This window comes from Centruroides sculpturatus, unplaced genomic scaffold, assembly GCF_000671375.1.
Source record: "Centruroides sculpturatus isolate CEXI.00-Female unplaced genomic scaffold, Cexi_2.0 scaffold19, whole genome shotgun sequence".
Classification (NCBI taxonomy): Eukaryota; Metazoa; Arthropoda; class Arachnida; order Scorpiones; family Buthidae; genus Centruroides; species Centruroides sculpturatus.
Genome location: NW_019386694.1, coordinates 1,199,408 through 1,216,127, shown reverse-complemented (window position 1 = coordinate 1,216,127; position 16,720 = coordinate 1,199,408). Strand labels below are relative to the sequence as shown.

At 25.9% G+C, this 16,720-nt stretch overlaps 1 protein-coding gene across 1 annotated transcript in view; it reads left to right on the top strand.

Annotated features, from left to right (window-relative positions):
- Nucleotides 1–16,720, top strand: part of LOC111615596 (calcium-binding mitochondrial carrier protein Aralar1-like) — a 116,479-nt gene that overhangs the window by 52,649 nt on the left and 47,110 nt on the right. The window contains exons 10-13 of the mRNA XM_023357002.1: nt 4,250–4,340; nt 5,941–6,027; nt 13,026–13,127; nt 14,728–14,803. Coding sequence (XP_023212770.1) covers nt 4,250–4,340; nt 5,941–6,027; nt 13,026–13,127; nt 14,728–14,803 — 356 coding nt within the window. The remainder of the gene's footprint in view (nt 1–4,249; nt 4,341–5,940; nt 6,028–13,025; nt 13,128–14,727; nt 14,804–16,720) is intronic.

Sequence of the window (16,720 nt, the reverse complement as noted above, 5' to 3'; positions counted from 1 at the left end):
TAGGTCATACTTACTGACATAAAACTATCATACTTAAAAATTGTCACACTTATACGATACATATGGTTTTGTCTTCTAAAACCACGGTGTATAAAGGGTAACATTGGAAAGATTTTTTAATACAGCCATTAAAAATACCACACATACATTTTCCAAACATTAATATGGAAAACCTAATATATTAATAATTTTATAATTTTTTACTCAATATCATCACATATTCTAATAAAATAACAATATAATATGATACATACTCACTTTTATATTTTGCAACATGTGCTCATAAAATCTTATATAAGTACAACTTTGAAAGAATGTATATTTTCTACAATATAACGTTGCAGTAACTGTAATTATAATCGTTTTACAGGTTAATTATATGTAGCATAGTAATATTAAAAACATTTTTAAGAGAATACATACACAATTTCACAATATATTTCCAATTATTTTCTGACACAACACTGTATGATAAATACATTACAATCACTTTTTTCCATTAGTGCCACCTATTATATTGTACCACTGTTGATCTATTTGCATACCATTTGATATATTGATTAAATTATCATCATTAAAATTTATAATCTCGATATGTTCCTTAAATTTACATTTATACATATCTTTTTCCGAATGAATTATTTTTATATTATTTTTATCTACTTGACAATTACTATTTTTTATATGGTTGAACCATGGAGAATTATTGTATTTTAATCTAATTGCTGCTTTGTTTTTTTTTAATTCTTAATTCTAATGTTCTACTAGTTTCACCTATATAATTTTTTAGTTTTTGGCAATTACAATTAATTTTATATACAACTCCTGATTTTTTTAATTTATCAACATTCATTTTATATTTATTATTACTATTGTAAATATTACATGAAATTTTATTGGTCAAAGATTGGTTATAATAACAGCTACCAAAGGTAATATTTATTTATTTCTTATTATTTATTGATGTTTTTTTATGATTTTGTCTCATTTCGACAAAGTGGTCATATGTCCAAGAATCAGTCAAATGATATTTATAAAAAATAGTTTCACCACGTTTAACATCTTTTTCCCATAATTTTAAATGATCCATTCTTTTCAAATGACTACATTTGTTTTTTGTAATGTTTATAGTTTCCACATAGGGTGGGCTTTTGCTACTTTTAAAACTTTGATTTTATATTCCAGTGAAATATATTCCTTTATCCTATTTTTTTTTAATCAGGTACATAGTCATTAGATGAGTCATCTTTAACTGCTTCAAAATTTCCTTCTGTACACTCTTCTTGGATATAAATCAATTCATCATCAATTATAAAGTTTTTTCATTCAACACATCCAATGTATTATTGTATAATTCTGTGCCTATCAGAATAGCATCTTCAGATAGTGTATCAGAAGATGATGTTGCAATTAAATTATTTTCAAAAAGTAAACTCTCATAATACACTACTCCATCTTTTAGCCGCTGCTTCGATACATCACTATAAAGAGTTATCATCAACAGTTTTTTTTGTCACAATGTGAAGAACTTGCTTCTCTTGATGACATTTTTTTAATTATACAAACAACATTGCTAGACCAGATATATAATATAGCTAGACACCAATCAAATGCTGAAATTTTATCAGGCTAGTTTAAGGCTAATAACTAAATGAATTACATAACCAATTTGGCTCTAGAGGTAAACGTTAGGCACCATCTCGTATTAACAGCGGTTCTAAATTATTTAAATTAATTTATTTAATTATAATTATTAATGTTAATACAAGAAGGCACCTAACGCTTGCATCTAGAGCCAAATTTGTTATGTAATTCATTTAGTAATTAGCCTTAAACTAGCTTGATAGAATTTCGGCATTTGGTTGGTGTCTAGCTATTTTTTTAATTATAAAATAATTTTTCAAAATAAATTTCACTGCACAAATACATCTATTCATGTCAAAATTCAGAAACAAACTGTTAAAGAGTGAGTGAAAAAGTCTATAGACCCATGTTCAAACCTGACATAAGTAGCCTCCTCTCAACTTGACAAAGGTAAGTTTTCAAAATAAAAATATTAGACTTGGAATAGTAGAAATCAAATTAAAATAAATAAATAAATAAAAAAGATACCAAAAAAATCAATAAATAATAAGAAATAAATGTGAATGAGTAAATAAATAAATACATTATATAAGTATTTATGAATAAAAAAATGGAAAAAACAGTATACACAACAATAAAATCGAACCTGAGCACACAAGCGTATGAGTCAGGAGCATTACCACTCACGCCACAGCGCGCTCAAGCGGAAGTACGCATAACTTATACATAAAGTGCTAAAGAAAAATTTAAGTTTGTTTTTCTCGATTATATTTGAGTATTGCACTTTAGTATTTTACAGGTAGTACACTCACATGGTGTACTGCTTCTACACCAATGATCATCAAAATCCATTTCCCCAAAGCTGTAGGGTCTCCTTGTAAGATTTTTAACATATTTATAAAATTAAAATTTTATAAACTTATGTTAAAATTATTATATTAAATTAATATCATATTAAAAATACTAATATGATGATAATTTTCAGCATAAATTTTTCAGGTTATATGAATTTATGAATTAATATTGACTTTTGGTATATTTTTCATGTTTAAAAATAAGAAAACACATTCAAACATTTAAGGAGGCAGAAAATTTTTTAGTTGTACAATGATGAAAATATTCTAAAAATTTTTAATTTATTTATTTTATTTATTTATGCATGCTGGTTTCACTCATGATACAGAGAATACAAACCTATACTAATCATTATAAAAACAGTAAAACCACAATAATACATGAATTAATGAATTATTACAGAAAAAACAAAGAATATATACATAAATATAATACAATTTTACAAAACTGACAATAAATAATAATTTAAAATATCAACATAATCAAAATTATAGGGAGAACTATCCAAAGAAAATAAAAAACAAATTGTATATAAAATAACTACATCCATCTAAAAACAGAAGAAAAATTAATTATCATGTTGAAACAGCAGATAGTCCCCCAATATTTCTTAGGCTTTAACACACATTTAAAGGAAAAAAGAACACTATTTCTGCACAAAATTAAATGATCCAAAATGAAAAACAAATCAAAATATGCACCAATCTACTTGAATGACAACTAAAACAAAATAATCATCATAAAATTACCAAAAAAATAATTTAACTTTCTGGATAAAGAAAAATAAATCAAAATTATGTAAATTACCAATAAGGTCCAAAAATTTTTCAAAAGAAATAGTAAAAACACCAGAAATATTTTCATGTAGTTTAGAAAAATTAATACACTTAGCTATCACATGATATGCATTCAGAGACTGATCATCTTGGCAATGTATATAAATGTCTCTGCAATAATTCTGCAAAAAATTAAGAGAATTACATCTAACTTGCGTTATTGTAGAACTAATATTATAAGAGATGTTATTATTATTATAAACAAAACTATCAAAAAATGATTTATTTAAATATTTATACCAGGTATTATAAGAACTCAAATTAATATGCCTATTCAAATCCAAAATATAATTATCAAAATAATTTAATTTCAGTAAACAGCAACAGTTATAATTATTTAATAATTCATCAAAATGAATACCATTATTAACACAGTTATTCCTTAAATTTTTGGTCCACAAAAAGTCATTCTTATTTAGAATATAATATAAACACCTTCTACTCCAATGTTTTTCATCCAATTCAAACACTTATTTAAAACTACAAAGGAAAAAAGGCAATAATGAACACTCCTTAAAAATTAAATATCTTGGAGTACACCGAGATAAACCAAATAATTTTTTAATAAACGTAGCCAACACTGGATCTAAATCATCAGATTGATAACCCCATATCTCAGAAGCATATATATAACAAGGACAAAGTAACAACTGAATTAAAAATCCTCAGACAATCTAAAATGTTAAATTCTATTCTCAGATTTGCTTGATATAAATAATGTGCTAAACTTAACATTTTGATGGAATATTTCTTTTAAATTTAAGGAATGTAAATTATGCAATAAAGAATAACATTAAACATTTTGATAATTTTTGAAAATATATGGCACTATCTTATATTTTGAATCATTTGAACATGCAGTTTTTGAAAAAGTTATTGATTTTTAATGATGGTGATATTTTTTATTGATATCAAATTATTTATGTTAAATTGTCTTTCTACTGAATAACTTTGTGTATAAATTTCAAAACTAGACGCATCACTTTTGAAGATTTAGAAAAAATAGCACCTTACAGACCAACAAGGCACGTTTTAAGACCAATAACAGAAATGAAAGCAGTTGATGTAAGTTTAATAAATGACATATAATTGTGTGTTTGTATATCAATTTATAAATATAATGTAAATTGTATATTATTTAATTAATTATTATTTACTTTACTATTTACTATACTATTGTTTAAGTAGTAGTTAGTACATTTATTATTATGAAAATATCTTTTCCTTTTTTCTACAAAATTTTTTTAATAGTTATTTTATGAACTATTGTTTTTTTCAAAATTATTTTTGAAATACCTAAGAAAAATTGACTGAACAGATGTATCTTTTAACATTATAAAAATATAGATTATTTATACATTATTTTATTAAAAATTCTTTAAGTAATGATTCAGTAAAATTACACCAAATTCATATTTGTTTAATTAGAAGTCCTAAAAAAATCAAACAAAAGGATTTGGAAATTTGATTTACCTTAAACTATTTATATATTAAAAATTTTAGTAAATTTATGAAATCAAAATTTTACTTAAAACTAATAGTTTATGTGCATTTTGAAAATATTATTATAAATCTTGAATAGGTTTAAATTAATACTAAAGTTAAGATTATTTTAAATTAATGGGTAAAATAATTAAATAGTTGGATAAAATTAATATATACAGTAATACCCCGACTTACGCGATTTTCAAATCTTGTCAATTCCTCTTTTGTTTGAGCGCCTCGCAACTCTCGATTACTCACTCCCCTCACACTATTGTTTGGCTTACGTGCTCGGACGTGTCGAGCGGAATCGACACATAGCTACAATTTATTTTGTGTTATTTATTTCTGTGTTTGTTATATCTACAGAGACTCGAGAGACTCTATGTGGTGATTTCTTGTAACCGTGAATGAATCAAAAGACGAGATAAGATTAACGAGAAAATTTATTAGCTTACATACATCCGACTTGGATTTTACACAAATTGGGAAATTATACCCCGACTTACGCGAATTCGACTTCATGGTTATCGCTCGGTCCCACCTATCGCGTAAGTTCAGGGTATTACTGTAGTCAAACATCAATTTAGTATTACCATTTATTGACACTAAATTGAATGTGGTGCTAAACTGAAATAGTCTGAACAAAAAGAATTATATGTAATAATGAGGTTTATTTACAAGTTTGAGTTTTGAGAGTTTAAGTCACATGACGTGACTTGGTGATAACCATGCAGTTTGTAATGCAAAATTATATGTTTAATAATTCATAAAAACCAAAGGATTCTTTATTTAACATTTATGGGGATGATCAGGGACAGATTTATTTATGTAGGGACCATCACTGTTCCTAAGTATCATATATAGTAAAATTAAGAATGTTTGTCTATTATATATACATATAGTACATAAAATAAGAATTTTTAATTTAAATATTTATGAATTTTTTTAATTAAAAATTTTTTGTACTTTGAAAATTTTAAAATTTAAGTACAAAGATTAATTAGAAGGATGCATTTAATGTCTGCTTTGTAGTCAATTATTGTTAAATAGATGAATTATAACTTTATCTGTTGTAAAAGCTGATTTCTGATCTTATTTTGGATTTAAAATATGTTATCAATTCTTCTGTGACATTTTAATATTCAAATGATAATTTAAAAAATAAATATTTCTCCAACAGAGTCCTGCTGATAGAGGTGTTGGTATCCAAATATTAGAAAGCATATATAGGTTTGTTCTTGGTTCTTTCGCAGGAGGTAAGTTATGTTAATTAAAATATTATTATCATTTAAGGAGAATCAGACATCAAAAATATTATGAAAATGTTATTTAATTTATATTGAAAATTCACAAAGGTAATAATTTTTAAATATACGGTAAACAATGGAATATGAATACTAAGTATTGATGAAGAATCTTCATGGCAACTATATTCCATATTTGTACTTATTAAAGTTTTCAACTTTTGGTACATATTTTTAAAATAATCTTGTAACTTAACTTTTTAGAAGTTAAATTTATTAATAATGAAAGATTATTATATTGACTTGTTCTGAACTGTCAATGTTATTGTCAATGTCAATGCATCAATGATATTATTAATTGTTGATTAATTGTTAGATGTTAATTTACTAAAAAGGAAAAAATATATTTATCCAAATTAATATTTAAAAAAATGGAAGAAAGTTTATTATTTTGAGAACTAGATAGAATTCTTATCTTATTATAATCAGCATGTCTATTTCTTTCTTTTTTAAGTTTGATTAAACTTTTAAAATATATTTAAAGTTAATATAAAATGATTTGAAAGTTTTAAAAATCATAAAATTTTATAATTTTGCTTAATTTTTGTTAAAGTAATTGTAATGTTTTCAGTAATTATGACAGCTTTTCATTATAAGTTTTTCCACTTTAAATGATAAAGCAACTTTATTCAATGAGTTTTGCTTTCCAATTAATATTGTGAAATAACAAGATTCTTCACTATTGTATTATCTTCTTTCACTATTGTAAATCCACTATTAGGAACTAATCTTATGAGGGACACGGTTAATCATTGTTTTAGTAGTATTTTATTATTGATGCTCAATCAAAGATTCATTTTGGGCATAAGTCTCTCAAATTAACAGTTTCATGGCAGAGTCAACATTTAATTTGAGAGTACTGTTTGACATAATATTCATCATTTACTAATAATGAATGATTTATGTATTAATAGATTTCATTAAAATGAAACTATTCTTTTGTAATGGATGGAATTTTTATTATGTTAAACTGAAGTTTTTGTTGTTACGGTATTTGTTAAATTGAAATATTTTTTCATTCATCTGAGTAGGAAATTGGTGGATGGGGTTTGAGATATATTCATGGGATTTGAGATATATTCATTATATCAAAAATTGTGTTAAACTGGCATTTGTTGTACTGACATTTCAGTACTTAAACAGGTCAAACTGATGAGGGGCTTATGCCCAAAATGCATCTTTGACTGAGTTTCAACAATAAAATATTTCTAAAACAGTGATTAACTGTGCCCCTCGTATGATTAGTTCCTAATAGTGGATTCACAATAGCAAAAAAAGCATCTTGTTATTTTCAGGGTTCAAAGTCAGGGATTTTCATTAGTGTTTGGAAAAAGTCAGGAAATTTGTCGAAAATTGTCAAAAAGTCAGGGAATTTGTCTCCTTAACTGCGTTGTTGATCTCGTTTGCTGAATATGGATGACCAATCATAGCCATCTGCAGGTGGCAAGAAGTAATGCTGCAATCTTTAATAAGAAAATACACCAGAATCCATTTTGAAATGGTTTTTTTCACCGTTCTGAAGCCATATAATTTTACAGTTGTGGATTAATAACAGGATAAACTACTTTTATGTAATAGTGTTTAATTTTTAATTTTAATAATTCAGCGATTATAAAAAGATGAAATTGTTTATTAGAATAAAAAATAACTAATTAAAAATTTGTTTGCAAACTTTTAAAAGTTGAAATCGTAATTTATTAGAATGTTCACTTCAAAATAGCTAAATAGATCAGTAAAAATCTGTAATTTAATCGTTTTTCAGTTTAAAACATAAAAAATTATAAATAGTTACCCGACGTTTACAGTAAAATACTGGCGCTGACTTGTTGTTGGCACAAGCTTTTTATATTTGTTGTTACGATTTTCCTTGAATGTACTGTACTGCAAGCATATTTTCCCTCTCTCTTCCGTTTTTTTCCGCAACTTCGATACATAGTTTAATAATTAGTTAACTGAAATGATATTGGGTAACAAATATCACTGATTTTGGCAAATTTAGGGCTTAAAAACTGGCAAGATTGATCATGCTTGTAATAAATATTCTGTAGTTATATTTTCGAAAATCAACAGGTAATCCGATAGTTTAACCAATGTTAACTTGCTTATAATTAAAATTTAAAAATTAAAAAGCTGTAAATTTTAAAAAAATTAATTACATTACTAAAAATTAAAATAAATTTGATTATCTTTTGTGCAAAACAACACCAAAACAACTTTTATAGTTAGGTTGCAAAAGAAAGAGATTTGTAGTTACGATTCTCTGTGCTGAGCTTCTATACTTTAATAACGTATAATTGTAATTTCGTTTGTTGTTTATTTCTGTATTTATTTTATTTTATAAGTTTTAAGAATCCCAATTTTTGTAATATTATGACGTCATTGGAATACAAGTATGAGGTTCCAGAATTGTCCGGAACTAAAATAGAAAATCGTAAAATAATTTAATTATTAGAGAGAGAAAGAAATGAACAGAAATTTTTTATAGAAACTTGAGGAATAGTCTAGACCCATGTTTCTCAACCACCAGTCCGCAACTCTAATCTGACTGGTTCGCAAAAACTTTAAAAATATATATTTAACTTGTCATGCGTTGTTCCTGAATAAGAAATATGTAGATTATTAATCCATTTATTGATAGTAAACTGATAGATTGAACAACTTTGAACACGAAAAACTAATCGAATTAAGTTCAGACTTGGGATTTAAAACATTGTTTGAATCAATGCCCATAACACAGTTTTGGATTAAAGTTAAATCTGAATATCCAGTTTTACATGAAAAGGCAGTTAGGATGTTACTACCTTTTTNGTTAAATTTCTTCTGATTTTAATTCGTAAGTAAAATTTTATTATTTTTATTAATCATGAATCGCAAAAAGGCAAATGAAAAGCGACAGAAAACTAAAAAAATGACTAGAATTACAATGGAACTGATAAAAGAGATTGTTGAGAAATACGAAGCTGGCACGCATGTTTGAGATTTTAACTGTTGTTTACCGTATTCCGAGAACGACAATATGGATAATCGCGAAAAATAAAGACATTATTAAATCTGCTAACGTTGCAAAAGGGGTTAAATCAATTTCTAAACAGAGATCGAAGACATTAGATCATGTTGAGAAATTGCTTTTGCTTTGGATAACTGAAAAACAGTGCTGGGGACAGCATATCAGAAGCAATTATATGCAAGAAAGCTAAAAAGATACACGCTGATCTCACGAAAAATCAAGCAGGAACTAGCCAGGAAAGCGAGGTGTTTAAAGCCAGCCATTTTTTTTACACGAGAACGGATGAATCATTTTTACATTACTTCTTATGGGAAAGGTTGGTTTGGTATACGTCCAATTCAGTATAAGTCCAAACATCGGGAACGGATTAAGGTCGTATACCGAGGTTCCACTGTAATTTGAAGAATTCAAAATTTCAATTAAACAATTTTATTGAAAATTTTTAAGTAATACAGATAAAGTTGAGGGAAAATTGTTGTTGAAAGCAAAAAAATATATATTTAGAATTAAGCACAAAGTTGCTATAGAGAACTTATTACACAGGAACACATTTTTTTGAAGGAAAAAGTAGATTTTATTTTCTATTTATCACAAAAGGAAATGCATATTGGACTTTTTGTCCCTCACCAGTCCTTAATGTATAAAAATGGTAAAACTGGAATCATATCTAATAGTGACCGCTGGAATAACTAAGTATTTAAAAAACTTAGGTAAAACAAGTAAAACTGAAAAGGTAAAACTTGTTAAAATATAGAAAAATTGGCAAATAAAAGGGTAAAAACATAAAAAGTTTAAAATAAAACAATAAAAACTGAATAAAAATAAAGATGTAAAATGCTTCACTTTGGGGTTGTCATCCAGGTAGTACTGTATATTGATACTCAACAAGTACTCCAACTGCAATAGTAACAATTGCTTTGAGTCCATTTGTGGAAAAGTGGTTACACTTTCTTGAAAATGTGTAAACCACGCTTTACAGAGAACCATTCTCATGGTTTAGCTCATGGATGCTACATACCAAAATATCGTATAATACGCTTTCATATAAATATCGTATATACGCTTTCAATGATTCTATTCAGAGGCAGCACAGCTTCCCTATCATCAAATGTCACCGCAGGCCACTGCTATCTACAGTATCAAACCATCTGTTATTTTTGTGAAAAATACCAGAATACTGTGCTGTATATATCATTTCACTGATACAGTGATTTGTTATGCAAGTCATACCACTTGGTCACCTCATTCTCCATATTTTAATCTGATTTTTGGTTAATAAATAATTCTTGATAAATAGTATAGTTCTTGATGAACTATACTATTTATACTATTATCAAGAACTTGTTGCAAGTTTGGCAGCTTTGAAAGACAGTATCACATTGCATGTGAGAAGCATCACATGGGATCTGTTGTGGTCTGTCATAGAATGCACTGTTCATCAATTTCAGATTTTATACCTTCAAATGGAAATCACATTGAGTAGTATCTTCTACATTGCTAATGTCTATGTATAGCACACATATCTTGTACAGATAAAATGTTTGTTGCTTGCAATGCCAAAAGTGCTTGTTTGACAGTTACTAGGAAATTCCCTAGATAAAGGTTCTTTTGCTAATTTGATGAATTCAACTTAGAGATATTTGTTTGGTTGATGATAAAATGAATAAAAGATATTAAGGAAATCACTCTGCACTTTTCTTTTTTATTTGAATACAAAATCAAACTGAATTTAAAGTATAAAATATCAAATTGAATTCAAATATTCAGAATTAAACATTTAGCCAATGTTATTGTGGTGGCTATGTCAGATTTGGTTGCATTTGAACTGCTCAGTATCTCTGCAGACAGTATTGAATAGGGGCATTTTAATTACAGTCATCTGGTAAATATACAATATACAGTTTTATTGATGTAGTAACATTTTTTATTTACGTTTTTAATCCTTTCCAAAATTGGAGGTTAAACCTTTAAAAGCCTTGACTTACATTAAATGCATTATTTATTTAAGCATACTGGTTTCACCGTGATGCGTGGAAAACAAACATATACAAATAATCATTACAAAAAAGTAAAACCACAATAATACTGTAATTAATGAATTATTACAGAAAAAAACAGAATATACACATAAATATAATACAAATTTTACAAAACCGACAATAAATAATAATTTAAACAAAATATCAACATTATCAAAATTATCCAAAAAAATAAAAACACAAATTGTATAAAAAGTAACCTAAAACAGAAGAAAAATTAATTATCATGTCAAAACAGTGGATAGTCTCCCAATATTTCTTAGGCTTGAACACACATTTAACAGATAAAATAATGCCACCTCTGTGCAAAATTAAATGATCAAAATGCAAAACAAATCAAAATATGTGCCAATCTACTTGAATGACAACTAAAACAAAATAATCGTCATAAAATTACATAAAAAATAGTTTAACTTTCTGGATAAAGAAAAATAAATCTAAATTATCTAAATTACCAATAAGATCGAAAAATTTTTCAAAAGAAATAGAAACACCAAAAATACTTTCACATAGTGTAGAAAAATTAATACATTTAACTATCATGTGATGTGCATTTATTGAAATTGAAATTATTTATTGGCGTAGAAGGCTTTCGCCTGTTACAAGGGCGTTTTAAATATTCATATTAACATCTCATATAATATTATTTTAACAACTTTGATTTTTTCTATTTATTAAATTGAAATTTATTGGCGTAGAAGGCTTTCGCCTGTTACAAGGGCGTTTTAAATACGCATATTAACATCTCATATAATATTATTTTAACAACTTTNCAAAATTAAATCATCCAAAATGAAAAACAAATCAAAATATGCACCAATCTACTTGAATGACAACTAAAACAAAATAATCATCATAAAATTACCAAAAAAATAATTTAACTTTCTGGATAAAGAAAAATAAATCAAAATTATGTAAATTACCAATAAGGTCCAAAAATTTTTCAAAAGAAATAGTAAAAACACCAGAAATATTTTCATGTAGTTTAGAAAAATTAATACACTTAGCTATCACATGATATGCATTCAGAGACTGATCATCTTGGCAATGTATATAAATGTCTCTGCAATAATTCTGCAAAAAATTAAGAGAATTACATCTAACTTGCGTTATTGTAGAACTAATATTATAAGAGATGTTATTATTATTATAAACAAAACTATCAAAAAATGATTTATTTAAATATTTATACCAGGTATTATAAGAACTCAAATTAATATGCCTATTCAAATCCAAAATATAATTATCAAAATAATTTAATTTCAGTAAACAGCAACAGTTATAATTATTTAATAATTCATCAAAATGAATACCATTATTAACACAGTTATTCCTTAAATTTTTGGTCCACAAAAAGTCATTCTTATTTAGAATATAATATAAACACCTTCTACTCCAATGTTTTTCATCCAATTCAAACACTTATTTAAAACTACAAAGGAAAAAAGGCAATAATGAACACTCCTTAAAAATTAAATATCTTGGAGTACACCGAGATAAACCAAATAATTTTTTAATAAACGTAGCCAACACTGGATCTAAATCATCAGATTGATAACCCCATATCTCAGAAGCATATATATAACAAGGACAAAGTAACAACTGAATTAAAAATCCTCAGACAATCTAAAATGTTAAATTCTATTCTCAGATTTGCTTGATATAAATAATGTGCTAAACTTAACATTTTGATGGAATATTTCTTTTAAATTTAAGGAATGTAAATTATGCAATAAAGAATAACATTAAACATTTTGATAATTTTTGAAAATATATGGCACTATCTTATATTTTGAATCATTTGAACATGCAGTTTTTGAAAAAGTTATTGATTTTTAATGATGGTGATATTTTTTATTGATATCAAATTATTTATGTTAAATTGTCTTTCTACTGAATAACTTTGTGTATAAATTTCAAAACTAGACGCATCACTTTTGAAGATTTAGAAAAAATAGCACCTTACAGACCAACAAGGCACGTTTTAAGACCAATAACAGAAATGAAAGCAGTTGATGTAAGTTTAATAAATGACATATAATTGTGTGTTTGTATATCAATTTATAAATATAATGTAAATTGTATATTATTTAATTAATTATTATTTACTTTACTATTTACTATACTATTGTTTAAGTAGTAGTTAGTACATTTATTATTATGAAAATATCTTTTCCTTTTTTCTACAAAATTTTTTTAATAGTTATTTTATGAACTATTGTTTTTTTCAAAATTATTTTTGAAATACCTAAGAAAAATTGACTGAACAGATGTATCTTTTAACATTATAAAAATATAGATTATTTATACATTATTTTATTAAAAATTCTTTAAGTAATGATTCAGTAAAATTACACCAAATTCATATTTGTTTAATTAGAAGTCCTAAAAAAATCAAACAAAAGGATTTGGAAATTTGATTTACCTTAAACTATTTATATATTAAAAATTTTAGTAAATTTATGAAATCAAAATTTTACTTAAAACTAATAGTTTATGTGCATTTTGAAAATATTATTATAAATCTTGAATAGGTTTAAATTAATACTAAAGTTAAGATTATTTTAAATTAATGGGTAAAATAATTAAATAGTTGGATAAAATTAATATATACAGTAATACCCCGACTTACGCGATTTTCAAATCTTGTCAATTCCTCTTTTGTTTGAGCGCCTCGCAACTCTCGATTACTCACTCCCCTCACACTATTGTTTGGCTTACGTGCTCGGACGTGTCGAGCGGAATCGACACATAGCTACAATTTATTTTGTGTTATTTATTTCTGTGTTTGTTATATCTACAGAGACTCGAGAGACTCTATGTGGTGATTTCTTGTAACCGTGAATGAATCAAAAGACGAGATAAGATTAACGAGAAAATTTATTAGCTTACATACATCCGACTTGGATTTTACACAAATTGGGAAATTATACCCCGACTTACGCGAATTCGACTTCATGGTTATCGCTCGGTCCCACCTATCGCGTAAGTTCAGGGTATTACTGTAGTCAAACATCAATTTAGTATTACCATTTATTGACACTAAATTGAATGTGGTGCTAAACTGAAATAGTCTGAACAAAAAGAATTATATGTAATAATGAGGTTTATTTACAAGTTTGAGTTTTGAGAGTTTAAGTCACATGACGTGACTTGGTGATAACCATGCAGTTTGTAATGCAAAATTATATGTTTAATAATTCATAAAAACCAAAGGATTCTTTATTTAACATTTATGGGGATGATCAGGGACAGATTTATTTATGTAGGGACCATCACTGTTCCTAAGTATCATATATAGTAAAATTAAGAATGTTTGTCTATTATATATACATATAGTACATAAAATAAGAATTTTTAATTTAAATATTTATGAATTTTTTTAATTAAAAATTTTTTGTACTTTGAAAATTTTAAAATTTAAGTACAAAGATTAATTAGAAGGATGCATTTAATGTCTGCTTTGTAGTCAATTATTGTTAAATAGATGAATTATAACTTTATCTGTTGTAAAAGCTGATTTCTGATCTTATTTTGGATTTAAAATATGTTATCAATTCTTCTGTGACATTTTAATATTCAAATGATAATTTAAAAAATAAATATTTCTCCAACAGAGTCCTGCTGATAGAGGTGTTGGTATCCAAATATTAGAAAGCATATATAGGTTTGTTCTTGGTTCTTTCGCAGGAGGTAAGTTATGTTAATTAAAATATTATTATCATTTAAGGAGAATCAGACATCAAAAATATTATGAAAATGTTATTTAATTTATATTGAAAATTCACAAAGGTAATAATTTTTAAATATACGGTAAACAATGGAATATGAATACTAAGTATTGATGAAGAATCTTCATGGCAACTATATTCCATATTTGTACTTATTAAAGTTTTCAACTTTTGGTACATATTTTTAAAATAATCTTGTAACTTAACTTTTTAGAAGTTAAATTTATTAATAATGAAAGATTATTATATTGACTTGTTCTGAACTGTCAATGTTATTGTCAATGTCAATGCATCAATGATATTATTAATTGTTGATTAATTGTTAGATGTTAATTTACTAAAAAGGAAAAAATATATTTATCCAAATTAATATTTAAAAAAATGGAAGAAAGTTTATTATTTTGAGAACTAGATAGAATTCTTATCTTATTATAATCAGCATGTCTATTTCTTTCTTTTTTAAGTTTGATTAAACTTTTAAAATATATTTAAAGTTAATATAAAATGATTTGAAAGTTTTAAAAATCATAAAATTTTATAATTTTGCTTAATTTTTGTTAAAGTAATTGTAATGTTTTCAGTAATTATGACAGCTTTTCATTATAAGTTTTTCCACTTTAAATGATAAAGCAACTTTATTCAATGAGTTTTGCTTTCCAATTAATATTGTGAAATAACAAGATTCTTCACTATTGTATTATCTTCTTTCACTATTGTAAATCCACTATTAGGAACTAATCTTATGAGGGACACGGTTAATCATTGTTTTAGTAGTATTTTATTATTGATGCTCAATCAAAGATTCATTTTGGGCATAAGTCTCTCAAATTAACAGTTTCATGGCAGAGTCAACATTTAATTTGAGAGTACTGTTTGACATAATATTCATCATTTACTAATAATGAATGATTTATGTATTAATAGATTTCATTAAAATGAAACTATTCTTTTGTAATGGATGGAATTTTTATTATGTTAAACTGAAGTTTTTGTTGTTACGGTATTTGTTAAATTGAAATATTTTTTCATTCATCTGAGTAGGAAATTGGTGGATGGGGTTTGAGATATATTCATGGGATTTGAGATATATTCATTATATCAAAAATTGTGTTAAACTGGCATTTGTTGTACTGACATTTCAGTACTTAAACAGGTCAAACTGATGAGGGGCTTATGCCCAAAATGCATCTTTGACTGAGTTTCAACAATAAAATATTTCTAAAACAGTGATTAACTGTGCCCCTCGTATGATTAGTTCCTAATAGTGGATTCACAATAGCAAAAAAAGCATCTTGTTATTTTCAGGGTTCAAAGTCAGGGATTTTCATTAGTGTTTGGAAAAAGTCAGGAAATTTGTCGAAAATTGTCAAAAAGTCAGGGAATTTGTCTCCTTAACTGCGTTGTTGATCTCGTTTGCTGAATATGGATGACCAATCATAGCCATCTGCAGGTGGCAAGAAGTAATGCTGCAATCTTTAATAAGAAAATACACCAGAATCCATTTTGAAATGGTTTTTTTCACCGTTCTGAAGCCATATAATTTTACAGTTGTGGATTAATAACAGGATAAACTACTTTTATGTAATAATGTTTAATTTTTAATTTTAATAATTCAACGATTATAAAAAGATGAAATTGTTTATTAGAATAAAAAATAACTAATTAAAAATTTGTTTGCAAACTTTTAAAAGTTGAAATCGTAATTTATTAGAATGTTCACTTCAAAATAGCTAAACAGATCAGTAAAAATCTGTAATTTAATCGTTTTTCAGTTTAAAACATAAAAAATTATAAATAGTTACCCGACGTTTACAGTAAAATACTGGCGCTGACTTGTTGTTGGCACAAGCTTTTTATATTTGTTGTTACGATTTTCCTT